This window comes from Varanus komodoensis, unplaced genomic scaffold (assembly GCF_004798865.1).
Source record: "Varanus komodoensis strain SLA01 unplaced genomic scaffold, ASM479886v1 scaffold32, whole genome shotgun sequence".
NCBI lineage: Eukaryota > Metazoa > Chordata > Lepidosauria > Squamata > Varanidae > Varanus > Varanus komodoensis.
Window position 1 is genome coordinate 17,082,881 of NW_025335798.1, and position 27,828 is coordinate 17,110,708.

General features: G+C 39.1%; 1 protein-coding gene across 1 annotated transcript; it reads left to right on the forward strand.

Moving 5' to 3' along the window:
• The first annotated feature begins 6,604 nt into the window (after positions 1 to 6,604).
• On the forward strand, positions 6,605 to 27,027 carry UBXN4 (UBX domain protein 4). Its single transcript, XM_044438176.1, has 13 exons — positions 6,605 to 6,804; positions 15,514 to 15,616; positions 16,433 to 16,461; positions 17,975 to 18,093; positions 19,405 to 19,543; positions 20,057 to 20,144; positions 21,946 to 22,000; positions 22,921 to 23,085; positions 23,817 to 23,944; positions 24,387 to 24,489; positions 25,309 to 25,440; positions 25,640 to 25,845; positions 26,422 to 27,027. Exons 1-13 carry the CDS (start codon positions 6,723 to 6,725, stop codon positions 26,558 to 26,560), a joined length of 1,488 nt encoding a protein of 495 aa, XP_044294111.1. The 5' UTR covers positions 6,605 to 6,722; the 3' UTR covers positions 26,561 to 27,027.
• The last annotated feature ends 801 nt before the right edge of the window (positions 27,028 to 27,828 follow it).

Below are 27,828 nucleotides of genomic sequence, written 5' to 3' on the forward strand. Positions count from 1 at the left end.
TAAGTTTTCTGGTGTATTCTTTCGAAAAGAGAAGTGGCTTGAGAAAAATTGACACGGTTAATGCAGCAGATCCTCACATAAAGCAGTTGAATTCATTTTAATTGTTGATGATTGAGCTGTAGGAATTCAGCCATTCATTTCAGTAGAGCTCAATGGCTTATTGGTTATGATTTTGATAAATAAGGCTACAATGCATTACACTACAGAGGAGGATACTTAAACTGCATTTGTTCTGTTCACATATTGAAACTGTGGTTTGTTACTGTTGTCTTTTCACACAATCCTATGCATATTTTATCAGAAGAAAAAAACTAAACTTACTTTCTTGTAAGTGGGATTACACTATGGATCAACTTCAGTGAAACAAACTGCTAGCAGAATGGCTTTCCCTACCTCTTTTGCAGTCCCTGTACCCTTCCCCCATGTGTTCCAGAGAGCTGCAGGATCTTATGGAGCACAATTTTTTTTGGGGGGGGGGGGGAGGGTATACATGGGAAGCTGCAGTAGGGTGAAGATCAAAGAAAGTCCTGTTGTCCTTTTTCAGCAATCCACTGATTCCAATGGACTTAATTCTTAATATTAAAACCACTGTAGTCAAAATCTTTTCCACTGTCCCATATCTGAATGCACCAAGTACAGGGAGGAATATGCTGCTGAAAACACCTTAATATTTCTGGGAGTGGGTAAATCATTTGTAATAACATAACAGAAGTTCCACTACAGTTAATAATAGATTAGGCTTCGTTAGATGCTTGGATTGGTGTCTGCTTGGAGTTGCTAAAAGAAAAGCAAAGTAATAGATAAAAATGCAACCTACTCAGTCAACTAAATTTCACTGAAAGGTCATTTAAAGTTAAATGGTTAAAGTATGACTCGCAGCTCAGTGTCAGAAGCAAAGGATGAAGAGATCAAATTAAGCCAGGAGAATTAAATAGCTGTGAAAGTTTAGCAACAGGGCACAGAAGCCAGGACAGTCAACCCTTCCTTCCATATATCATAGGTAAGTTGGCTTTCCAGGTAAACCTCTCTAAAGAAAAATGTCTGTTTAGGATTTGGAGCCCATTTGGTGCACACAGTGATGCATGCACCATTCCACCTACTGGACAAAAAAAAAAGGGGGGGTGCACATGAGCTGCTGGCCCTTGGGGAACAAGTTTGACCTCTTGAGACTAAGAGATTTGTCCTTGAGAGGCTTAATGTCACAACCTTGGTGTATGAGGCCCTGAGGAACATGATAGTGGTGGTCCACTCTTTCTGCTGTCATGGACAATGTACATCTTGGAGAAGGAGGTGTTACCCTTGGGGAAGATGCCTTATAGGGACTCATTTCTTGGGAGATTAAAACAAAATTCTCCTGTGCCAAGGATATGCCTCAAGAGGTGAAGACTCCTGATAGTGGGAGATCGAATCATTAGAGATGCAGCTATATTTGTGACAGGTGTGTAGATTGCACAGAGACTCGGCTGCCTGGTGTGAAAGCTGATGACCACATACCATTTGATAGCTTGGCAGATAGCACAGGCGGCTTTAGTGCATGTAAGTAAAGAAATGCAGTAAAGAAATGAAGCCCTTGAAGCAAAATTTAGCCTGCTAGGAAGGATGTTGAAAGTCAAGGAATACAAGGTAGATTTATTTGAAATGCTGCCCATTACATGCCAGTTGGAGAGGCAAAGTGGAAGCTCTCAGTGTATGGCTCAGACAGAATATAGAGAGGAAGGGTTACCTGACCAGAAAAAAAGGGAGATTCAGATTATTTTAAGAAGTACTACCACACAACACATAATGTATGTAATGTAGTACCACAAATTACAACATGTAGTGAAGCCTGCTAACTTGAATGGCTTCAAAAGAGGATTAGACAAATGCATGGAGAGTTCGGTTATCAATAGCTAGTAGCTGGGATGGTTATGTATTGCCCCTGTTGAAGGCAGTACACCTCTATAAGCACCAGTTCCTGAGCAATGTAACTAGATTTTGTTGCTCATGTCCTTCCTGTGGTTTTCCCATTGGTTTATCTGGGAATGTAGAAACAAAAACATAGCGAGTCAGAAGGGGCCTCCTGGGCCATCTAACCTGACCCCTGGCACAAGCTGGCACCACTTGTGTAATGTCCAACATGTGCTTGTCCAATCTTTACTTAAACACCCTCACTGATGAGACCCCCCCCCCCATGGAAGCCCTTTCCATATCAAGGGTGCTAACCATCAGGAAGTACTTCCTGACATCCAACCTGAAACCAGTTCCTTTAGCTTTGCCCCACTGGATTGCATCCTTCCCTCCACTGCAGGGGAAAACAAGTCACAACCCTCTACCATGTGATGCCCCTTCACATACTATAAGATCCCCTCAGAGTCTCCTCCAAGCTGAAAAGAGCCAATTCCCTCGACCTCATCTCAGATGGCATCCCCCCTCCCCCCAATCTGGCTACCATCCTTGTGACCTTGTGCTGAACTGATTCAAACCTTGCTATGTCCTTCTTGAAATGTGGACCCCAGAATTGGACACAGTACTCCAGTTGCAGGCACACCAAAGGCTTAGATTGGTACCAACACCTCTCCCAATCTAGAAGCCACGTTTCTGGCTGTATGTAATACTAGACTAGATGGGACTTTGATCTGATACCGCAGGGCTACTTTTTTGTTCTTGTCGTATATGTACATATATACATATACGCTTGTTATGTTCCTTTGTATCTTATATAGAACTCAATAAAGAGTTCTTAAGTGCTGACCAAACCTATTCATTAATTCAGCAATGTGACTAAGCAACTATTTCTGCTTGTCAGTTTGGATAATGGATCGGCATAACTATATCATGTTAGGCAGCAAAATGTTTAGGATAGTGAGAAACTTCAGTGGGGAAGAAAAGAAATATCAGTATAATCATGAAATACTCTTTGATTTTAAAGAACTTTAAAACTTGGGAAAGGATTTTTTTTAGTACACAATATGTATGAATGCCATTTTCATAAAGTATCTTATTGGATTGTGACAATGGATCATTGATATTGTTTATTGTGGTTTGGTCTTGTGGACACTTGGTCAATTAAGCAGAAATTTTGGTTTTGGTTATAGTTATACCTCACTTGCAGGGCTAGAAATGATAGCTCCTCAGAGATAAATGGAATAAAACAAAACAATGGGGAGGAAGCATGCAGAAGCCCAGAGGTCAAGCCATACATTCTAATAAGATACTTATGCTTGGATCCACTTCAGTTCTCTTAATCTAGGGCGTTGGAGCCATCCTCCCATCTACCATTACTTTATTTTTATCTGGTTCTTCTGAGCCACAAAAAGAATGTGTTTTATCTGCCACTCTCAGCAGAGAATTGGATATTTGATATTAGGAAACTAATAAACCTGGTTGGTGACATGAATGTTTCTTTTATTTACTTAGAACATTTTATATTAGCCTGCATTTAAGTCAAATAAATTTAAAAAACAGAACTACAAGCAACATTAAACAATGTATTATTGAAACAGCAAGCAGATCTTACCATGCTATTTTATGTATGTCCATTCAGAAGAATGGGAACGATTGACAGCAAAAGGAGAAGGGGACGGCAGAGGATGAGCTGGGGGAAGTGGGTGTGGGCATGGGTGGAATCCAAAGGATGGTAGAGGACAGGAGAGCCTGGAGGAATGTTGTTCTTGGGTTGTGATGGGCTGGGCACGACTTTGTGACTGAACAACAAAATTCAGAAGGAAATCTTACTTCAATAGGAATTACTCTTACGTGACTACGTATCAGTTGGCATCATGAAACATGTGAAATGCATCCAACTTCAATTTGCTAAGTGACTAGAATGACTGTGGGAGGGAGAATTTTAAAAATGTTTGAACTCTCTTGTGAGAGTCAAAGATAGTGAAGAAACTTTAAACAAATGTGAAAAATATAGAATCATACCATAGAATAGTAGAGTTGGAAGGAGCCATGAAGGCCATCGGGTCCAATCTCCTGCCATTGCAGGACACCAATTTACACCATCCCATTCAGACGGCTGTCCAGTTTCTTTTGAATGTCTCTGGGAGAGCCCACCACCTCTCTAGGCAGCTGGTTCCACTTTGTATTGCTCTGACAGTGAGGAACCTTTTCCTGATATCCAGCCTGAATCTGGATTGTCGCAACTTGAATTGATTATTCCGTGTTCTGCACTCTGGCATCAGCAAGAAAAGATCTTTACCTTCCTTTTTCTGACAGCCTTTGAGGTAGTTATAGGGGAACATCAAGCCCCCCTCAGTCTTTTCTTCTCAAGGCTGAACATGCCCAGTTCTCTTAGCCTCTCCTCACAGGGAAGTGTTTTCAAATTCTGGTTCATTTTTTTTTTTTTTTTGCCCTCCACTGGACCCTTTCTAATTTTTCTGCATCTTTCTTAAGTCCTGGTGCTCTGAACTGGACAAAATATTCTACAAGAGGACTACAGTGGTACCTTGGCTCACAAACTTAATCCATTCCACAACTCTGGTCACAACCCAAATTGGTTGTGAGTCAAGTCAAATTTTCCTGTAAGGTTCAATGTAAATAAAGTTTATCCATTTTGTAAATATTTTTTTTAATCACAAGGAAGATAGGCACGATCGCAGGAATGCTGGGTGTGGGGGGGAGACGGGCACAATTGCAGGCACGCTTGGGTGGGGGGAGACAGGTGCAATTGCAATTGGTACCTGATACGGAGTTCGCGAGCTGAGGAAAAATTTTTCTTAAATTTCTGTTCGCTACCCAATTTGGTCGTGAACTGAGGCATTTGTGAGTTGAGGTACCACTGTACTAGTGAAGAGTATAGGGGAACTATTACATCTTGTGATTTGGAAGTAATGCTTTGATTGATGTACCCCAAAATGGCATTTGCCCTTTTTCACAGCTGCTTTACATTGTAGGATCATGTGATTCACAAGGCCAACTCAAGGCATTTTGCTGCTTGAGTAGAGCAGCAAATGATGCATTCTCCCAACCCTAGTCAAGCTGGATTCCCAGAATGTGCACTGAACTGGCTTTAAAGGAAGATTTAATTTCAGAGCAAATGTAATGCCCCCTATCTTCTCTTCCCATGGAGCCAAAGATATGTAACATTCCCTAAATCCAGGGAACTGGGGTGGACCTAGGCATAACTACTGGCTATAAGGAGCAATATGTCCTATGGGTTTGTGAATGCTTCTTTCTGAAATATTTCTTGCTACATTTATCTATCTATTTATTTATTTTTCGATTTATATCCTGCCTTTTTCCTACAAAGGGCTCAAGGCAGCTTACATCATTCTCCTCCTCCATCTTATCCCCACAACAACAACCCTGTGAGGTAGCTTGGGCTAAGAGTCTGTGACTGGCCCAAAGTCACCCAGTTGGCTCCATGGCCGAGCGGGGACTAGAACTCAGATCGTCTGAGTCCCAGTCCCAGGCTCTTAACCACTACACCACACTGGCTCTCTAGGGTACCCTGTTTTTATAACAACCACCACAACAACAACTTATTACATAATAAAATATCTTGAAATGCAGCTACTGCTCCTTATATCAAACCTCAGTTTGCCTAACAATAAAGCTAGCCATAACGATCTCTAACACAACTGCAACTTCATGGTGCTAGAGGAGAGTTTGGCAAATACCCTGGACCAACAAGAAGCACGAACAAGTTCACCTAGATTAAATCAAGCCAAACTCTCTCCTGAAGCAAAAATCAAGGCTGTCATACTTTCCAAAAACATCATGAGAGGACAAGAGTGACTGGAGAAGTCAATGTGCTAACGAACGTTGAAGGCAGAAGAAGAAGAGAAAGACTAAATATGAGATGGACAAGTTCCATAAAAGAAGCCACAACATTGAGTTTACAAGAGATGAGCAGGGCTGTCAAAGACATTTTGGAAGGCTCTCGTTTAGAGTCACCATAAGTCAGAGACGACAGCAGGTAATAACAATTTTGCTTCGTGTGTGCGCACGTGTGTGTGCATATATACATATCACCCTTAAATTGTACAAAATAATAAATCCCAGGTTGGTGTGCAAGTACTGTATGTGCACCTGTTGATCGGGAATAGGGTTGCCAATCATTTCTGGCAGGGCTACTTTTTGGAAACTGCGATTGAAGGGGAAAATTCACCTGTTGGATTTTTATTCTTACTTTTTGCCCGCCTGCCTATCATGCAACTGATAAATGCACAAAGGCCTTGCTTTTGGGAATGGGTTGTGGACTACTCTCAGTGACGCGAGAATACAGTACGTGTGCTGCACTGAATCAAAACCAAATGGCATAATACCAAAGTTTAACGAGATCACATTCGTCAGCAGCGCCTCGATGCTCACAACGCCGCTCGCCATTCAAACCTCGTTCTTCTCTGCGAATCTGCCACTATCAAATACTGCCTGAATACTGTGGAATGTGCAGGCGTCAATCGTAGTCAGGTTTACTTCGTCAGCATTATTAGACACGACCCTTTCAGCTCCGTTAGCTTCTTCAGATACAGGTTTCCGCCTTTTTGGCGCATGCGCCCTTCGCCCCATTCCGGAAGAGAGAAGGAAAAAAGCTCAGCGGGAAGGGCGGTGCTTAGGGTGTGAATTGCGAGTCATCGCGTCCGTGGCGAGACTGACGTTTATGACGCGCATGCGCGTAGCGCGCCCAGGCAAACGGACTGCTGGGCAGCGGAGGGGAAGGCAACGGAGCGAGGAGTGACCCCCCCCCCTCCAGCTACTATTTCTGATCCTCCTCCGCGCACGGACCCGCCGCCATTATGTTGTGGTTCCCTGGCACCATCCCGGCTGCTATCGCCACCGCCAAGCAGCGCAGCGCGGTGTTCGTGGTGTTCGTGGAAGGTACGGGCCCGTCCGTGTTTTCCTAACGTGGCTTCCGCGGACTGCTTTCCTGTAGGCTTCTCTTGGCCCCTCCACCGCCCCCTTACTCCGCCGCCGACCCACAACGGGGCTCTGCCTCAGGTGACATCCTTCCTTCCGTCTGTCAAAAGACCTAGGAAGCGGCCTTATCCGCACAGCCAGGCCGCTAGACCCTGTCCGTGTGGACAGGGCTTTCCAGGGCCCGAGGGAGAGAGGGGTTATCCCCGAGAGCCGCCTCACTGGCGATGCCCAAACATTCGCGCTTCCGCATAAAGATCATGCGCTCTCTGCTGCTTGTTAACCAGTTCAGCTTTAAACAATCTTCCCCGAACCTGGTGCCCTTGAGATAGCTTGGACTACTATTCCCATCAGGAGCGACAATTGACCGCGTGGGGTGAGATTGATAGGAACTGTAGTCCAATGCATCTCGAGGGCAGCAGGCTGGGGAAAGCTGATATGGGCTCTTCCCTGCAAGGTAAATAGCTCCCTTTGATCACCTGGGCTTCAGGAGATAAGATTGATGGGTCTGCATAGCATATGCAAAATTATTACTACATCCAGTTACTTCCTGAGCCTAGTAGGCTTGGTTTCTGGACAGATGGCAAGTCACTTGAGAGCCCATCACAAGTCACAATCTATGGGAATACAGTTTAAGGCAATAATGATTTGATTGTTTCATAGTTATGTCATATTTCCTAGCTAATAACTTTAGTAGGGTCTTTATAATACTCCTAATACTATTTTTACTCATTTTTTATCTTGCAGTATCCTGAACGTTCATGAATTGCAATAACTGATTTTATATCTATTCCATACAATCTTCTCCTTTTCCCATGTCTGATATAGACACATGTTTCCTGTCTAATTTTGTGAATTTACTCAAACTTATTTTATGTATTTCTTTTAACTTTTAGTCTCTCACTCTCCCCCTCCATTCTGTTTGATCATACCTTCTGGAACTTATTTTGCCACAGGTGGAAAAATCTAGGTATCTGATCATGCACATGCCTATTAGAAATGTATAATTCGTTGTTCTTTTCACCTCTTTGTGCAATTCTGTTTCTTAACATTCCCACTTTAATGGTAATAATTCTATTACTATTACTGATAGGTCATGTATATAGAACTATTTAGTGTGTAATCGCAAGGATTGCCATTTTAAGCATTAAATTTTGTTAATGAAGAAAGTGGCAGATTAACTGCTGTCACTGTGCATAGATGACTTTTTGTCAACACCAGCATTAAAGTGACTACAGGTTCCTTCTTTCACCCATCATGTATTCTGTATTAGAAACAAGATTAATTTCTTATAGAGCTACAAACGTACATATTCACAGTAACCATATACTTATTGAAATAATTTACTTTTATTTTTTCCAAAGCAGGCAGAATTTAATCAGTGGTAGAAACTTTAAAGTGAATTAATTTTAGTGGAAGAAAATAAGCATGTTCTTAACTATCTCAAAGCAATCAGTGAGACAAGAAAGAGATTATAGTTTAATAGATTTTTTTCAGTATATCTGATAGTGTGTATTATTCAGTTGAGAAGTTTATTCTTAAATAAGATTAATTTACAGACTAGTTCATAGTTCATAGATTTACTGGATGCATATAGAAAGTCAGTTTAACTAAGATATGCACCTTAGTTACAGTGAAATGTTCACTTGTTATGGAAGTGATTGGTGGTGCTTCTTTGTGGTCTCTGCAGCACACATACGGGCTCTGCACTAGCAGTGAGCCTGTTGTCAAAAAGGTTCTATAGGTACGCATTCATTTGGGCAGGAGCCCCCCCTTCCTATTCCAGGTCTATGTGGGAGGGGCTCCTGCCCATTAAAAACTTCTTATATAATATGTACAGAGGTCAAACACACAAGATGCTGCAGACAGATTTGTGTTTGTTTATTTAAAGCATTAATTCCATTTTCTCTATTTTAATTATAGTATACAGTCATTCCACTTAATTATGCCACCAGACTATTTTGAAAGTATTTTGGTTGCTGTCTTTGGGACAGCTACTCAGAGTCCCCTCATTTGTGCTATACTAAAGATGAATATAGAGATGGTAAGCTGTTCAGTAGATAGTTTAAAAGCTTCTGAGATGGTACTCAGATAAACCAGTGCAGGAAACTTCCATTATCCCTCCTGAATCTAGTAGCTGCATCCCCACATTCCTTTTTCCCCAGTAGAATACATGCAAGTGATTTTTGTGGAGTGGTAGCCACAAGTGTGGGAGCAGCTGCAAGTTGCCTTCTCCTGGTTTGAATCATCTGAGCTGTACTTCAGTTTTCAGCTTTTGACATGCAGTTAAGCCTAGCTTCATTACAAGCCTTTTATCTAGGATTTCAACCAGCCACAGAGAGGTGGTGACACTGGGATTAACAGTATTGTTGAAGCCTTCCTATAGGCACTAAATGACAGATTATCCTGTAGCTACCAAGTGGCACTCAGCCATCTTAACAGTATTCTTTTAAAAGTTGTCAGAAAGTGCTTTGTTTCTGCATAAATAATTGCAGGTAGTCAAATTAATGGAAACTATTTTTAGCGCAGACAGTACCATGCTAGTAGTGACACTGATTATTTGTGAAACAGTAATTTGCTATGTTCAGCTTGCACTGCAAACTGCACCAATTGTTCTGCAAAAAGGGACATATAAATACAACCTGAACATTTATGATATGCATAAACTTCAGTGTACCTAACAAACAGACTTCTTGTATCTTTGGAATTACCTCTCTTTTACTTAAGTCCTGCAGGAAATAAATTTGCTGTCTATTAATAGAACTTCAGCACTTACACAAATCTTTAGAAATCTGTGTATTAATAACTTTTAAGGGCCAGTAACTTTTTTTGTGTTGACGGCCGCATTTCCTCCAAGATAATCATTTAAGACACTCAACAGTGGCTGTGGGCAGGGCTTGAGGAAAAATGGGTAGAAACGCTACTTGGTTTTCCTTCTGCTGCTCTGTTTTCTTTCTCATACCCTTTTCTCCTTTCTGTTTGGCCTCCATTCTGGATGGAGAGAAAGAGGTTTCTGTTCCTCCCTGCCCAGCACAGAAATGTAGTGGGCTGTTACAGAAGGGACATATCACTCTCTCCCTCCTTTGGCAACACTCTTGGTTTCCATGCTAGGTGGGAAGAAAAAGATTTCCATTTCTCCTACCCAGCCTGGAAACACAGTTGGCTGATATTGGCAGTATCATGTGGAGAAGCTAAGAAGAGGAGCAAAGTAATCTATTCTGCCTGTGACAGCCCATTGTGTTTCTATGTTGGTTGTGCAGGAGGAGAAGCCTCTTTTTATCAGCATAGAAGGCAAGTGAGCCTTCTTTAATAGCTTGCTTGGCTACAGCAAATAAGGCAAGGACAAGAGGGAGTGGACCAACCAGGAAAATGCTGAATCCAGTGGTTTCCAATTCCCATTCTGGTGTATTGGTTGATTTTTAGTAATTAGCCTTAATCTTACCCATGATTGAGAAATCCAGTAAGACACAGAGCTTTATAAATTGGTTCAACTAAACACACAAATCCTTTCAGATCTTGGTGATAAACACATGAAGTTCTCTGAAGAGCAACTTGGGACATAGTCTTTTTTATGGGGGGGGGGCATATCTACAGTCTTCCACCCCCATCTAGCTCTCAGATGTTTTACTTACTAGATTCTCAGACATTTAGAAATGAGTGATGTCCAGGGCTGTCTTTGTTTTGTTTTTATTGAAAGTTGATAGTGATGGCTTACCTATATTGTACTTGGCAGGGATTCGCAGCTAGCCACACAGTTGTCACTAACTGGCACAGTTTCACTGTTTAATTCACAGTATACAGTTGCTTGCACAACAGTGGTTCCTAAAGGAAGGTTAGGATATAAATACAATAAATAATTCCAACGATTGAGACCATCTTTATTAGATTGATATTAAGTTCTGACCTGTGTTCAGATCTTAACAAAATGCATTGAAGAGGATAAAATCCTGAAAGATCTGTCATCATCCTTGAAGTAAAAATTGCCAGACTTCAGAATAGTGGTTAACAAGGAACAATGATAACAAAACTATGGTGCAAAGTTCTGAATATCTAGAAGTGGTGGGACACATGTTATTTTAAGAACTGAGAACATTTTTAAAAAATTATACAACATTGTTGTAACTGATAGCCTGTAGAAATTGGCTGAAGTCACCTTGTCCATGAAATGTTTCCAGCATGTCCTCTGTATTTCACGTCACATGCTGAACATCCCTTTGGGAAATCAACATCCTTGAGCGCTTTATTTTTCTCTCTGTGATCTCTCTAGAGAAATCATTTTAGAGTGTGCAGATTGTGGCTGTGCTGACAATTGACTTGGCTCAGCTATTTTCTACTCTTCTCTGCCTCTATCAATACAACAATGTTGTTTTTAAGCAGAGTTCAATGATATCAGTTACCCTATTGACAAGATCATTAGAAAAAGCATCACTTTCCTGTTCTCATTCTAATGTGCTTTATCAAGTGTCTGTACTTGTGATTATCTATCCCGCTCCCCCGCCCAAGTGCATTTGTAAGGGCTCTGAAGTCAATGAGATAGTGATGAGATAACCCAAGTTCATTGCTCAAAATCAGATGGAAAGCTAATGAGGAAAATGTATTAAATTGGATCAACATACTTTGATTTTACAGCTTGGGTGGCTGAACATATGATGCTGTGCCACTATATTCATTGTCATTCTTTCTCTGCTTCAATTTTAAACTGTAGTTTGAGAATACCTGCTTTAAAAAATTAAAGCTTAATTTTATCACAGTTTCCTAAAAGTTTTTGTCCTTACGGAGATTATCCTGTGGAAAAAATAATGAAAATGTGTTTTTTCAAAGATTTCTTCTCTAATAGGTACACATGTTCAAAGTTTGCTGAATTCTGTTGGACTTTTTCAGGCCAAGTTCTAATTTATCATGCAAGTGTGTAGTTCAGGAAGTAACATCTGGTTATGTGGAAGGCATCCATGCTCTACCACCTTTCTATGCCTTTTCAGCCATTCTAGAAACTTGAGAAAATGAGGAGCGGTCACAATTTAGTCTCCTCTTGCTTGGCCTGTGCAAGAAGCAGCCACAGAACATCACTTCTACCCTGAAAATAAAGTAAGGAGGAGCTGGTAGTAAAAAGAATTCTTGTTTCAGTATTTTTACTGACAGTATCCTCTGTCTTAAAGGTATCAAGAGAGCATGCAATACATGATGTTTGATGCAGATGAACCTGCTACAGTATATATGATAATACTCAAAATGGGGAAGGATGCCAACCCTATTTTGGGGTGGCAGTGGGAAGCAGACATATTTGAGGCTAACCTATCCATCCCACTTTTTTTCTTCCACTTGAGCAGTAAAGTAAGGCAAATATGACAACATGTACTGTATACTGTTGCTGGAAGTGTTACACCTTTTACCTGAATGCAGAATAATCTGTCTGCATTGTGTATCTTGCTGAAAGGAGGAGGAACTACTGTTCATAATAAGTACACAGTTGCAAAACCATTGTACAGAAGTACAAAAGACCCAGTGCCAGTCTTGATGTTTTGGAAGTTTATAGCATAGCTCTCTAATCTGTAAGGCAGCAGGCACATTGAATATTTGCTTAATAGATTCGCAATGAAGCTGACTAATTTGGGCACTGATTTACAGGTCCATTCCTTACTGGGACACTTTTCCCTATCGTTGCTGAAAATGGTAGTGACCTGCTTACATACATGGGGTAGTGTTGCTGGTTTTCAGTTGTTCCATATCAAACATAATACCTAAGATTTAGTTTGTATTAAGAATTTTACACCATAGGTTATCAGTGGCCTATACATGAAATGGTACTTAATATATGCATGTGTAGCTCTTGGTAGATTTTTAAACAAACTTTCAAAGGCTAATCAGAATAAAAATCTCCACCACTTTATGTTCTATGAAATAAACAATCTCACATATTCTAATGCACAGTTTACTAAATGGTGGATATGGGGTTCTTTCCTATATAATTCTTAAACTGTATGGCATATAGTTATATAGTTCAAAAATTTGAGTCTGTTCTCTCTTTTTTAAAGTTGCATCTTTTTATTTGGCCTGTTAAATCGTTTTAGTTGTTTTATTGTGTTTTTATGATTTTACATTGTTTTGTTTGATATGTTGGACTCCGCATTGGTGACTGTTGTGGAGAGGGGGTTGAAGGATGTTTAATAGCTTATGTAGTGCAAGCAACTTTAAGGAGCTTGAGGGCCACATTGCCTCTCCCCTGAATCTACTGGAAGTGGCTGCAGATTCCTGGCAATTTCAGATAATTTCTGCAGTTGCTCATAATGTGGAACAATCAAATGTATTTCCTATGATGAGCTTTAGTTTTTATATTTAGTCTGTGGCTACAATCTAATCATTAGCCTATCTTTGCACCTTCAGTAGGCCACAGAGACTTGTTTAAGCCATGATACATGCCAGGTGCCATTTGCCTAATTATCCTCCAGGGTGCAGCTTGTTGTGTTTTCTGAACCAGAAGCCTTGGCTTGTTTGGGGGGGAAACAACCCTCTGATAGTTAGGGCATATTGTATGGTGATTGTGTGAACTTGTTCTGTGTTCAGGACCTCTGAACAGAAATGCTCCTTATTAAATCTGAAACAATTTTCAAAACTTCCACCTTTGCTTTGCCTGTTAGAAAATAAATCCAGAGCCTTTCTGGATGCACAGAACTGCTTAGATAGTTCCCTGGATTGTGGCCCACATCTTTAGGTTTTGATATTTTGCATTTCAAGAGTACATTAGTAACTTGACCTTCTAGGATATATTTCTTTTAAAAGCGTTAGGATCTCACTTCCATAGAATCATTAAATTGCTGTAGAGAGATCATATCTGGTGATAGCAAGGGCAAAATTGTGAAGAATGGCCAGGTTTTTTGGCATTCTTGCTTATTAGCAGATCGTTGCTATTCATGATCACAGAATCATGGAATAATCGAGTTGGAAGGGGCCATGAAGGCCATTGGGTCCAACCTGCTGTTGCAGGACACCCATTTACACCATCCCACTGGGATGTCTAGTTTCTTTCTGAATGTGTCTAGTGTGGGAGAGCCCACCACCTCTCTAGGTTCCAGTGTCCTATTGTTCTGACAGTAAGAAAACTTTTCCTGATATCTAACCTAAATCTGGGTTGTTGCAACTTGAATTGATTATTTTAGTTAGTTAGTTAGTTAAAAATTTGTATGCCGTCCATTACTGTCGTCTCTGGATGGCTTACAACATTATTTCAAACTTCAATAAAATAAGATAAATTAACTATTCCACACTGAGCATCATTTAAAATAAATTAAAGTCATTTACAATTAAGATTACTATGTGTTAAAATATTTGCCAAATAAAAAGTTCTTGACCTGGCGCTGAAAAACATATAATGACAGCGCCAGGCGGACCTCTCTAGGGAGCGCATTCCATAGTTGACTTTATTCCATGTCCTCGACTTTGGTATCAAATGATGAAATTGCTCTCCTGTATTTGGCCAATGCAACAGCTATCATGGACCAGCCATATGGATAATTAGGGTGACTTGTTGCTTAAAATTAAGCCATTGTGCAAGAAAGTGTCTGGGAAACAAGCAAGAAACAAATGTCTTGACAGCCTACCATAGTTACCCATGATGGTTTGTCATGTTGCGTGACCCATGTCAGTAATCGATTTACATTAAACCAAAGAAGAATTTTGATTGTTATCCTAAGAATATGACATTGAAAATAAATAAGGAAATAGCAGAAGGATGGGAGAATAATTATCTGTTTGAACCCCTAACAATGCAATAATATTGAATATACAAGATATGCATTGCATGAGCTTAAAAAGAAATTCCTACATGGTACAGGGAAGGCTCAGGACAGGATTGGGAATAGTTAAAACTATGCCCCCCCCCAATTATTTGTGAATCTTCCCCCCCATGTTCTTTTAGTATTACCTTTCTATCTTAAATGATAACTTGTTAAGGATCCAACAAAATAATAAGCACAGAGAACCTATTGCAGCTTTTGTATATTGATGTAATTTTCAAACATGTTTCTTGCATTATACCCAAACTTATAAGTGAAGAATGTCTTAATGAAAACCAATATGTGAGATTTATTTGTTTTGTACTGCACTGCATATTTATCTTGTGAGACTGAATTTTTCTCCTGTTTGCAATGTGAGGTCTATCTCTTATGTCTGGGTCATTTGCAGGACATTTTCAAAATCTGGCACTCTCCAGATATTAGAATCATAGAATAATTAGAGTTGGAAAGGACCAGAAGGCCATCAGGTCCAAGCCACTACCATTGCAAGACACTAAGTTAAACCATCCTATGTTTCTAGATTAAAACATGGGTCGTAAGTCCCAACATTCCTGTCTATTGCCCTTCCTTGCTTGGGTTGATGGGAGCTTAATTCCAAAGCAGCTGCATGACATCACATTAGGGAAAATTTATCTGGAGATACTTGTGCATTTCCAGTACCCACTGTCTGCTTGTGATGCTTTTTGTTCTGGTTTTTTAAAAGTGAGTGTGTTTGGTTTCGTTTAAAGGTTATTTTACATTTGAGTCAATCCCAATTATATGATTATTCTTGTCATGAAGTCATGAATATATTTTCCCACATGATTGCATTTCCAGTACATGGCAATTTGTGATTAATTTATATTTCTGTCTATGGGAAAACAAAACTTGTTGCTTTTCATAGGAGATGATGAACAATCCACAGAGATGGCTGCCAGCTGGGAGAACGAGAAGGTGACAGAGGCAACAACAGATGGCTTTGTGGCTATTAAAATTAATACTCAAAGGTTTGACATATTCATCTTTTTTGTTAATAATAATCAAGATTTTGGTGTTTTGCAAAGACCTAAACTTTGGTAAAATTTACTGAATTGTATGCAACCGGAATAATGGGCACTATTATTTTTACATTCCTGCTGCTTCTGTTAGCAAAATGAGATATGACAAACACATCCTTTCACTCAGTAAAATGAAAAGCTAAAATAAATATAGTTATTTGGAGGGCTAACCACTCAAAAGGTAGCCCATTTTGAGAAAGGGTGGAAAGTCTTTTTCCCACTATTAAAAATCATCTTCTTCCTTTCCAAGTGATCTTAAATATAGAAATGTCAGGCAAGAAAAATTAAGCAAAATGTGCATATGTATGCAACATTTTCCCACTTTTGCTTATCTCCTTGACATTGCCTGATAATTTTCAAAGATGAGGGGTTGACCCAAGTTTGTAACATGTGGTTTGCACTCAAATGAGGTACAGTTCTTCCTTCTATCTTATCTTTGCCTGATATTTTAAAGAGGTGAGGCTGTTCTAAGCTGATATAATACAGCAGGTCAATGTGCTATAGTTACCTTTCTCAGAAAAATTTTCTCTGGTGTTTCAAGCATATGTCAATTACACGTAGACTATCAATCCTGGGTTTTCATATTGTATTACTGTAGTATTGTATTGCTTGATCCTAGTACACTGTTTCAAATAAACAGAAACTAATTTGTTGTGATTCTACAAAGTTTTTATCAGTCACATGCATGATGGTATGTCGCTGATTATATTATGACATTTCAGATTATTAGAGCTACTTGTTAATCAAATGCTTTCTTTTACACAGTGAAGCCTGCCTGCAGTTCTCACAAATTTGTATCCTTTGAACAGAATAAAATCAGTGGAAGCATTTTGTATTACAGCGAGCACAAGTAATTTATTCCAAATTTGACAAGACAAATAGACCAATGCAGTTGTAATCCAATGCCATCTTTTCTAAGCTACCTTTTCATAGGATACACACAATGAAATCTCTTGCTCCTTTCTCCAATGTAACTTGTTATACTTCAAACTACCTCCCAGAACACCTGATACAATGCCACTTCATTTTTTACTTCATTTAAAGGCCTTTGTAAAATTTACCTTTTCTGTTGAAGCCTTTGGCGTAATCCCCTAGTTCACACATCTGAATTTATTTCATCTTTTTACTTGCAATACAAAGAACTATATTGTTTCCCTATTTATTTGCCCCCTTCTTCTGTTTTTTCCCCCCTCTGTATCAAATTTTAGATTATAAATTCCTCAGGGCAGGAAATTTACTGCCTCAGGGCATATATTGTGTAATACTTCATGCACTAAATAAATATTGATCTTATCTAAAATTTTCCATGGAGAGGCATCAAAACTAGATAGTAATTTTTACCCTTTTCCTCCTTACTGGTGTATCAGATTTTTAATCCCTAATCTCATGTTAGGAATGGTTTATATAGTGACTTGATTTCAAAACTGAGAACCTAATGTTGTTCCATGTGGGAAGTTAGTTGTGTGAAACAGCATCCACATGGTTTCAGCATGGTTCTTCTGTCCATATCCATCCTAAATAATCACCAGATTTTCAATATAACTTCCTGGCATTGATTAAAATCAGTTCAGCCACCTGAGCACCATCTCATGCAAACAGCTTGCCGGCCTTCACTACTATGAGGTGTAGTGCTAGCCACTAGCTTAGATGCCTATAAAAGGATTAGATCTATTTGTATAGAACAGGTCAGTCAGCATCTGTTAGCCATGTAACTGAAATGTAGCCTCTGTGTACAGAAGCAGATTATTTCTAGGGACCAGATGCTAATGACAAACCACAGGGGAAAGCACTTGCATTCACATTCCTGTTTATGAGCTTCCTGGAAGCATCTTGCTGACTGATGGAAATGGAAAGCTGTACCAGATGCAGACTTGCTGATCCTTGCTGGGTCAGACCAATGTTGTACCACCCACATGTGTAAATCCTGTTTAATGGATTTAATCTCAAACTGTGGTGAGGCATATCTCTCAAAAACAAAGGAGGTACATATTCTGAGAACAGAACTAATATGCACTGCTTCTAATTTGTATTCTGAAACTGAAAATTCTGTATTCAGTTTCTGGCTAATGATATGTCAGATTTCTTAAGCATTGGAAGGAAGGACAAGGTGCCAGAAAAGGGATAGAATTAATTTGCTATTTAAATTTGCCTTGCGACTTCAGACGTTTTACTGTTGGTAGCACCAGTTTATGATATCCTTTGCTTTCCTGTTTCCCATAATCCCATCTCCCTTAATGAAGCTCCTTTTTAAAATGTACTTTTGTCTAACAAATGAGATATATATCGTCCTTTACTGTTACTGCATAGATCCTGTGGTATGTGTTCCATCCAGTTTCTTCATAGGAGACAATGGAGTCCCCTTGGAAGTAATTGCTGGCAGTGTTTCTGCAGAAGAACTTATTACAAGAATTCATAAAGTCAAGCAGGTACAACAAATGGTGACACGTGTTTTTTCAGTGTAGCAAAGCCTTGTTTTAAGAAGTCATAGTTTGAACAAGTAAAAGACCAAAAAACTCACTGTACTATAGTGTGCCTACAGAATTGTCGAGGTTATACAGTCTTGATTGGTGTAAAAGAATTTGCAAGTATTCTATATAGAGCTGTTGCAAGAAGAGTTTTTTTTTTCTTGTAGGGCCCAGTAAATGGACTTTTTCCTGAAACTCATTGCTTCCCCAGGTTTTCTAGTACATTAAGAAAGGGCAAGTTGTAAGCAGAGGGATTTTTAGCCCTTCACAATTCAACTCATGTTAATTCTGAGACTAGAATTATAATCCCTAATTTGTATTGCATTATCCACAGCATGTACTACTGGCAGCTTTATGATGATAGCATCCTCTTTCTCTCTTGCAAACTGCTAGCACATTTGTAATCAGAGGAGCTTTTTGTAAGATTAGACTAGTGCTCCAGTTTTAGTTTTAGCTGCCATTCAATGTGTATTCCATCATGTGCTATATAGGTTTTGCTAAATATTCTTGCTTTCCCTGCAACCCCCCTGATATGGGAGTACTCTAACCTTTCTATTATGAACTAATTTGATTATAATATTAGAGGTTTCTTGACTGGTTGAAGTTTGTATTCTGACTCTACAATTAAATGGTCTGGGATTTTGTAATAAAATTCATAATTCTACAACATATAAAATTGAAGGTAGAATTAAGCAGAACACCATTCTTGCAACTCATCATTTACAAGATGCAGAGCCTTTTTCTTCACCATATATAGTCACTGTACAAGACAGATAGGACTTACTTACAAAACAGGGTGAGAGATCCTATTGAGAATAAATTGTCTTATTTCAGTGGCCCAGAGGTTAAGTAGATTTAGGATTGTGATTCTAAATAAAAATGTATAAGATTGACCCTAGCAGTATTGACCAACTGCATCTACTCCAGCATAAACTCTGTTGGCCAGGTACATATGATCACCATGCTTTAAACATGCTTGACTAAGCTGCAACAGGCGTCTGGTATTATTTGCCTAATTACTCACTTGGGTGCAGTTTGTCATGTTAACACGGCTGGCATGGCATGTTGGAGGGGGAAGCAACCTGAAACAGCCAAAGCTCATGGATACTTACTCCCGAGTAGCTCTGCATAGAATTGCAGCCTAGATTTACTAACGTGCAGTTTTGTCTTTGGAAAGCTAGCGGTTGCTTACATTTCAGTTTAGAAAATGGCATCAAGAGCAATCTTCTGTACTTAAGCAGTGACTTACAGCATCATTACTTTCTTCCCTAGATGCACATGTTAAAAAATGAAGCATTACAAAGCTCTGCTTCATGTTCCTCCTCTTTAAATAGTGTCGCAGAAGACTCTCAGTCCCAAATAGCTGAGACTGTTGAAGTACAACCTGAAACACCGCATTTAACCTCAGCTGGTAAGTAGTAGTATCTTCTTACTTGTGAATAACTTTGCTTTGGAAATATTACTATTTCAAACACAGTAAGATTAATTTCAGGACCTTTAGGTGGGTTCATAATACTTTTTGTTCCATATAGCTTTTTGGTATTTTTAATGTATTAGCACTTACTTGTTTTCTAAATTAAAATTGTTGATGATGTTTTAAAGTTTTCACAATCAAAAACTTTTCTAACTTATTCTATATTTTAATTACAAGTCCCCTGAAGATCTGTCTGGATGAAAGATGATTCATAAATCTATAACTAAATAAAGATATATAACGAATTAATAACTTTTTAATATGTTGTAAGTGGCTTTATTGTGTTTTTATTTTGTGATTGTGAGATGCCCAGAGGTGCTGTGGCACAATTGGGCTGTATACAAATGTTTTAAATAAATAAACAAGTATCTTTTTATGGTGCTAAACACTTAATACTCGTTTTCTCTCATCATTCTCTCTTCACTTCTGTGAATGCTAAACAATCTTAAGCGGAAGTCAACTCAGTCCAGGCAAATGAAGAGCATGACAGCAGAGTGGAACCACAGACCACTGATGACCTTAAGACTAAAGTAGAAAGGTACATTTATCCTGGCAGACCTTCTAGTGCCTCGGATTACATGTTGGTTGTGATATAGCTTTGTGAAAGATTAGTATATTTATACAGATATTAATTCAAATTCATGTATATTGAGAATGTTTGTTATGAGTTAATGACCTGCTGACCCATGGCGTTTTTAATCCTTGGTTTCTTCCTCTAGCCAGGGTCTGTGTGGAAAACAGTTAAACCAGGGAAAGACAGCCAGGCAAAGCCCTGGTTATCTGTCTTCCTGTTCTTTTGGCTGCTTTTATGGGACTTCAGTAGTGGCATATAAAGAGCTTTGGGTTGTTTATTTTTTTTCCTGGTCTTGCCCGCTGCCTGGCAAAACAATCTATGATTCTAGGTTCACAGATAATGACAATCAATCCACAGTTAACAACCTAGCAATAACAATGATCTTGTAATGGGTTATTTGTAGTTAGTTCCAGGTGTATATGTAACAACAAGCCACCATTCAACAAGCCATGGTTAATTAAACTGTGCTTTGTTGTTACATGTGAACTGGGTCACTGTGTGATGTATCAGCTGATAAGAATGAGATGTGACAGTGTTGGAAACTGCCACCTGAAACTTCTCAGTTTTCGTGGCTCCAGTTGATCCTTCCCTAGCCCTGGTGGATCCACCTCTCGCATCCACCACTTTTCTTTCTTGTACGCTGGTCCTGGTGTGGGGAGTTAGCCAAGCTAAATCGAGTTCACAGACACTAGTGAACCCATGTGTTGCACTGCATTCTTGTGCAAAGTACACAAAGCCTGCAAGTCATTCTGCTTGCACAGCAGGTGCACACATGCGATGTGTGAAATCCAGCCTGGCTAGTTATAGCTGAGCAACAGGACTCACTTGCATGAATGTTTGGTGCTAGGAGGGCTTAGGGCAGAAATTGGGTCAGAGTCCAAGGTAGCTAAGCTGAGGAAATTGGATGGATCTCTCCCCCCACCCCCCAAAAAACCATATTCTTCACGCATAGTTACTAGCAGCACATGGCTGCCTGTAGTAATGAGCTTTCCACATCCATCAGCCTGCAAGAGAAGGTTGTCAACATCATGCATCATTACCCAGTAGTTTTTGAGCTTCTAAACCGTACCAGTTCTTTAAGTAAAGTGAATGACATTCCTGCTTGTGGGCAGACAATCTAAGTTAAGATGCTGAAAATAAACAGTATGCCCTTATTTCCTTCAGAGGTTAAAAGAACCGGAAGTATAAGCTGTGTTTTAGGGATGCTTAAGCAATGGTTTACTTATGCCAGAGAAGAATGATACCTGACAGAGAAGTCAAGTTAAAAATGGGAGTAAGGCAAAAATAAGGCAGGAAGTTTGAGAATAGTAGGAACTAGATTCATGTGGGCAAAGTGATTTATTTTACTTGAAAGGAAAAGAGTCACATCATCAGTTGAAACTGACTAAATTTTGGCACAACAGTTTCTACTTCTAAAAATTTCTTATAAAGAATCACAGCATACTATTTTTGGTCTGTTCTTGGTATTTCTTTCAAATGAGAGAGTGGTAACTGAAATTTGATGTGGCTTGTGTCATAAAGTCAAATGTCAGACATCTTGGCAAAAAAGTTATCATGTACTGATAGGGATATTCTACAACAAATGATTTCTGGTATCACAAAATGAAGACTTGTCTTCTGTAATAAACGTATTTTTGTTACTGTACTGTTGCCCAAGAGACATTTCAAATGGTGAAATTACTTGACTGTAATATTTATTATCTTGGGTTGAATATAGTTTACTTTATTTGCTAGATTTGATATGGTTTCTTTTTTCCAAATTAAGAGTGACACAAAAACTTGAAGAAAGACGAGAAGAGAGAAAGAAAGAAGAACAACAGGTAGGAGCATAGTTAAATTTTTACTACCGGTTTTATTGACGTTTGGTGAGTTAGATCCAGAGTTCTGCAGAGTGGAACTAGGTGAACTAGACACTCCTGTGGGATGAAAAGAGGCAAAGTGCACTATGCTGATTTTCTCTGCAGTTCTCGAAAGCCTGCTGCAGAGGGTTGTGGGGCAGCTTTGGAAGTGGTGCTAGAAACGTAACAGGAGGAAAGAGGAATTGAAAAGCAATTATTCTTCTCTCCCCCTCCCCCATTTCTGCTCACCAGAGCATCCTGTTAGCAAAGTGGAGACGTCACTGGGTCTGCATCCCTTCTGTGAACAGAAAGATTTGCAGATAAGATTTTTGTGTTTACTCCCAGTGCCCAATTTTTTTTGCATCCATCTATCTCTCTATCTATCTATCTATCTATCTATCTATCTATCTATCTATCTATCGTTTGGATTTTTAGAGGTATTTTTAGAAACCACTCTTTAGTAGACACTCTCAGAATGGTGTACAACAATTAAAACAGCATGAAACATTAGACGAAAACATATACATAATGATTATAAAAATTCAAATACAATAAACCACAGTGAACCAAGTTAACAACACAGTAACAACTGATCCACAGCAAACTAAATCATTATATAATAAAACTACTATCAGAGCCTAGAAATCAGAGCCTTCCATTCAGCAATTAAAATAACAGGCAAATTTAAAAAAAAAAAAAAAAACCTGGCACTGAAATGTATCAAGCATCAGCACCTGGCACAGTTGCGTTGCCACTGACCAGAAGCCCTTCTCCTTGTGGCCAAGTGTTTTATTCTTAAACAAGAATCTTATTTAAAGAAGGCCAGAAGTTAATCTACATCCATATACTGTATTTAGTAGTTATCATAATGACTGGGAAGGTTCTATACTCTTTTTATTTAGAAAGAAATAAAGAAAGAAATTGAAAGAAGAAAAAGTGGGAAAGATATGTTGGAGTATAAAAGGAAACAGGAAGAAGAGCTTACGAAACGAATATTGGAAGAGAGGAACCGAGAAAAAGCTGAAGACAAAGCTGCAAGAGAACGCATCAGACAGCAGATTGCATTGGTAAATGGTCACTTATTAGGTAGATTAGTTGGAATTAATGCATCCACATTTTTGACCCTGAATATACTTTCTTGTCAATAGGTATATAATTGGATGGCTATACTGGTTGTGGGGGAAGGGGTTCATCTTCAAAAGAGTGTTCCTGCTGAGAGCATCTGTTTCTTCTCATAGCTTTTTCTAGCACAAGACTACTTATTTTGCTGTCATGTCATGGTGTCAGCTATGGATCACTGAATTTCAGTGTAACTTGCTCACATAGTACTTGCATTCAGGTATGAATGACAGAAGACATTGTTCCATCTATTTCATGCTATGAATATTTCAGGATGTATATGCACTGAATGTAATAAATGCAGAGAACCAGTTGTCTCCCTCACCACATGAGGAGCATTAATAATGAATATAAAACATAAAACTGAATTTTGCCTTTCCAGCTGTACTAAATATAAAGGGTTGGTTCCAGACTTAGTCATATGTAAAGTAGATCATCAGAATAAATAGGACTTGAGTAAGTCATGATGGACTTAACTTCCATTAATTTTGGTGGGTCTGCTTTAAGCATGGCTATGCCTGGATCCAATCCAACTTGAAAAACTCCTGTTACATAGAAATTGGTAGTGATTTGTCACTGATAATTCTACTAAGCAAAATTGCATTTTTTCAGTAGCCTCAATTGGTATAAAAGAAGAATCATAGTAACATGTAGCTAATGTATTTGTTCTCTTATGAAGGATCGTGCTGAAAGAGCAGCCCGCTTTGCAAGGTCTAAGGAAGAAGCAGAAGCTGCAAAAGCTGCTGCTCTCCAGGCTAAGCAAGCTGAAATGGAAGCCAGGAAGGAAGCATCCCAGAGGGAAAGAAGGTGAATTATTTTTCAACCATCAATTTTGAATCTTCTCTCTCCTTTGATCTTGCACAAAACTCCTTTGTGTACTGCAGCTTCACACATTCTTTCATGTCTATGAACAAGTAATCCTAGTTCATCCCATTCTCACTACTTTATCATCTCATATCCATTGCCTCTTCTTTACCTTCCCTGTCTTTCTCATGCCCAGCACTTTCTTACATTTTCTCTTAGCTGGGAACATATTTCTAATATATTCTTCACATTACTTGTACTGCTGGTGCTAAACATGTTTCAACTCAACATCTAACAGTACTCAACATCTAACTTAAAGTGAGTGCAAATTATCAGTTTCTCCATCATAACGTAATTTGGTATTTCAAAACATTGAAAAGGAATTTACTAAGGGAATATTTGATCTTAAACAAAAACCTATATTAACCCAAAATATTTTCCACAGTGCTATAGCAAGAATTCAGTTTCGTCTTCCAGATGGATCTTCCTTTACTAATACTTTCCCTTCAGATGCTCCCTTGGAAGAAGCTCGACAATTTGCTGCACAGGTAAACATACCTCTGTCGTATTTTTTAATTAGGAAAAGACTATGCACAGCCATGGTAAGGTATTTCTTGTGGTATTTTAAGAGAGAAGTTGGCAGCTTTCATGAACAGAAGGGAAATGTATGGACAAGCACTGTCCACCATTGGCAGAACAACCCCCCCCCCCCGCCCCCAGGCAGTTGTTCTCTGCGCTTCCAGATTTGCTCCCAATGGCAGGGAGAAGAAAAGGAGGTGTTCCCTTGTGTGAACAGATATCCGTTTCTGCAACATTGGATGGGCAGTATAGGGCAAGTTTGGGAATGCAAAAGAGAGCAAGATGAGCATTTTTTTTCATAAGCAGCTATAGCTCAGTGGCTTTTATATTGGCCTTTTGGGGCCATTTATCCTTGGTCTCAGCATCTGAGAAGTACATTTTTTAAAGTTGCCAAATATTTATTGTACTCATCAAATGATTTATATTTTGCTGTAGAGTATATCAGTTAAACAAATTTATACACATTTTATAGTTGTTTTGGTCTGACCATAAATTAGGGTGCTTTCAGAGATCACCAGTTTAGCTCTAGGTTAGCCCAGATTAGCACATCCCACATTTGATTGATCGTGTGCCTTAAAAAACAGAGGATTAAGATGAGAGGTTAGTGAGCTAAAGGTACTTCTGTGTGAATCAAAGCTTTCCTTCCCTTTGAAACTACTTAATTTGAGGTGAAATTGCATTTGCTTTGGATAAACATGGCTGAAAATGGGAAGTCCTTTCCATTTTCTTAATATTATAAATAAATCTGTTGTACTTATTTAATGCAACTGGTTATTCTCTTGTTACAGACAGTTGGCAACACATATGGTAATTTTTCATTGGCAACAATGTTTCCCAGAAGGGAATTTACCAAAGATGATTATGGAAAAAAATTATTGGACCTGGAGCTTGCCCCAAGTGCTTCAGTAGTTTTGTTGCCCGTAAGTATATGCAGGAAGAAGGGAAATAAGGGAGAGCAGTACTGAGACATTCAAATTATGCCATTTCACAAAAAGCAGTAAGACCTCTTGGGATTAGCACACACGTCAATGCCCCTGTGAATATATGGCGTTTCTTTTGGAGTCCAGTTTTCAGCTCTGTTTGAATGACTTCCAACTTGCTTTGTTTCCTTGTATATAGGCAGGAAGGCCAGCCACAGCAGTTGTACAGTCCTCTAGTGGAGATTTCTGGAAATTCCTTGGCACACTTCTGTATCCACTGATAGCTGTTTGGCGATTTATTAGCAATTTCTTGTTTGCCAGTACTCCGCCTTCCCAGCCAACCACGAGGCACCATCAGCAGGAGCACTCAGAGACCTCAGCGTCTAATACTGCGGAGCCAAGCAGGTACTCTCACCCTGCTCTTTTCTTTCCTTGGTTGTTGGCCATGTGTAGCGGGGCTTGAGACCAAGATTCGTGCTAGGATATGGAAAATGCTTTCTGATGCATAACTGCCTGGAGTTCCATGATCAGTATAGTCTTAGCTGAATTGATAGGAAGTGTGCTGTATGTCATCACAGGCAGTAGGTGATTATGTGGAGTGATGAGCAACTCTTACTTCATCTGAATCCATCTTACGAACAATTGAAAAGGAAACTTCTTACTATAGTCCACACAAGCCTAGTCATAATCTATTAATCTTTAATGTACCACAAAATTCTTTGTGTTTACTGCAGTGGGGTAATACATTTATCCCTCTGTTAAATTTCTTCATTGAAAAGGATAAACAGGGTGAGCAAAATGAAACCTACACAAAGGTTGCTGTTTTTGTAGATACGCCATTAATTTTGGAATTGGGGTTCAGAGAGGACTCGTATTGACTTAGAGTTGAATGAATTATACTTCTTGATGACCGGAAAAGATTGTATATGTACATTGCTGCTGTAACAACTTGTTCTCAAACACCATTTCTTCCATGTGTAGACAAGCAGTTAGGAAACGAGTACTGGAAAAACGAGGTGAAGAATTCAAAAAAGAAGGCAAAATCTACCGTTTGAGAACTCAAGATGATGGAGAAGATGATAACAACACATGGAATGGAAACTCAACCCAGCAAATGTAGTTTGGGCAAGCTGTACATAGTAATCATTGATTTTTTTCTTATTTGATTTAATTTCAGTTAAACTTCTGCTATAAAAGTGAGCTTGAATGGGTATCCTGCCTGCACTACACCTTATTCCTGGTTACAGTACATAGAATAAGGTGTTAATTCAGTTGTGTAGCAGTATACTGCAAAAGTAAGTACTGCCAAAAGCTCAAAGAATGTAAAGAATCCCTATCTTCTATCAGCGTTCACAATTTTGAATTTCATACTTAATAGCCCTGTTGTCACCTGAAGGCAATTTTTATCTATAGAAATCTTGGAACAAATCAGAAACTCTGATTATAGAACAAGCCAGTCTGATTAGCAGAAGCATAAACCTAGCAAATTGGATAACTTATTTTTTTTTCCTTTAGTGCTTCTGCAGTTCCAAAATAATACTGGTAGTTTTTAATCTCAAAGCATTAAATAAAGTTTTTCCAAAAAAAGATGCAGTCTGTAAGATCATTGCCTAAAGTTCATTAGTGCTTTCCCCATTTACCATTAATTTCATAGTATTACTTTTGTGTACTGTAAGCTGTCTTGGGCATATAGTTCTTAAAAATCAACAGTTGATGTTATCAACCTTTAAACCAAATGTAGGCATAAGAATAAAATTTAGACAGGGTAAAGCAGCAAAAGTTGAAGGCACATCACAGGCATGGTAAAAGCTATTCCAGATGATATGAAAAAGCCAGGCCAAATAAGCTTCCTCTGACACCGTCATTATTGTCATCAGGTGCCATGTAAACCTCACAGAAGTGGGATGGTACCCACTGATCTCAGAGGTACCCATGGAAGGGTCTCTAAGGATAACTTGATGAATGGCTAGGCTGCTTGAAGAAGGTTCTCCTTACAGCAGCAAGCAGTACAAGGCCTTAAAAGGACGCAGCTACACTTTGAGCATAATTCAAATATGTCACTTGCAAGCTGATCCCAGCTGCATTTTGAACTGTGCAGGAAGTCTGCAAAGGCATACTCATGTAATGTGTTACAGTCCCATCTGCAACCTTTGCAGTAGCCTAATCTGAACATTGCTAAAGGCATAGATATTTCTGATTTGATTTCCACTGCCCAGCGAGGGCAAGAGATAGCACACGCATCCCAACTAGTAAACTTTGTGTCTTGTGATAAATCTGGATATACCAGTACCTATGGAACCTGAGCTACAGGGGGAAGAGGAGCCCTTTCCCAAACAAGTCGACAGTAATTTCTCCATCAGATAGCCTGCTTAACTGTACTTCTGTCAA

Excerpts from the sequence above, each read along its gene's own strand:
- UBXN4 (XM_044438176.1), top strand. The coding sequence starts at position 6,723 with ATGTTGTGGTTCCCTGGCACCATCCCGGCTGCTATCGCCACCGCCAAG. Across the intron at positions 20,145-21,945 it reads CTTAAGACTAAAGTAGAAAG|AGTGACACAAAAACTTGAAG; the intron begins GTACATTTATCC and ends TTCCAAATTAAG. Across the intron at positions 25,846-26,421 it reads AATACTGCGGAGCCAAGCAG|ACAAGCAGTTAGGAAACGAG; the intron begins GTACTCTCACCC and ends TTCCATGTGTAG.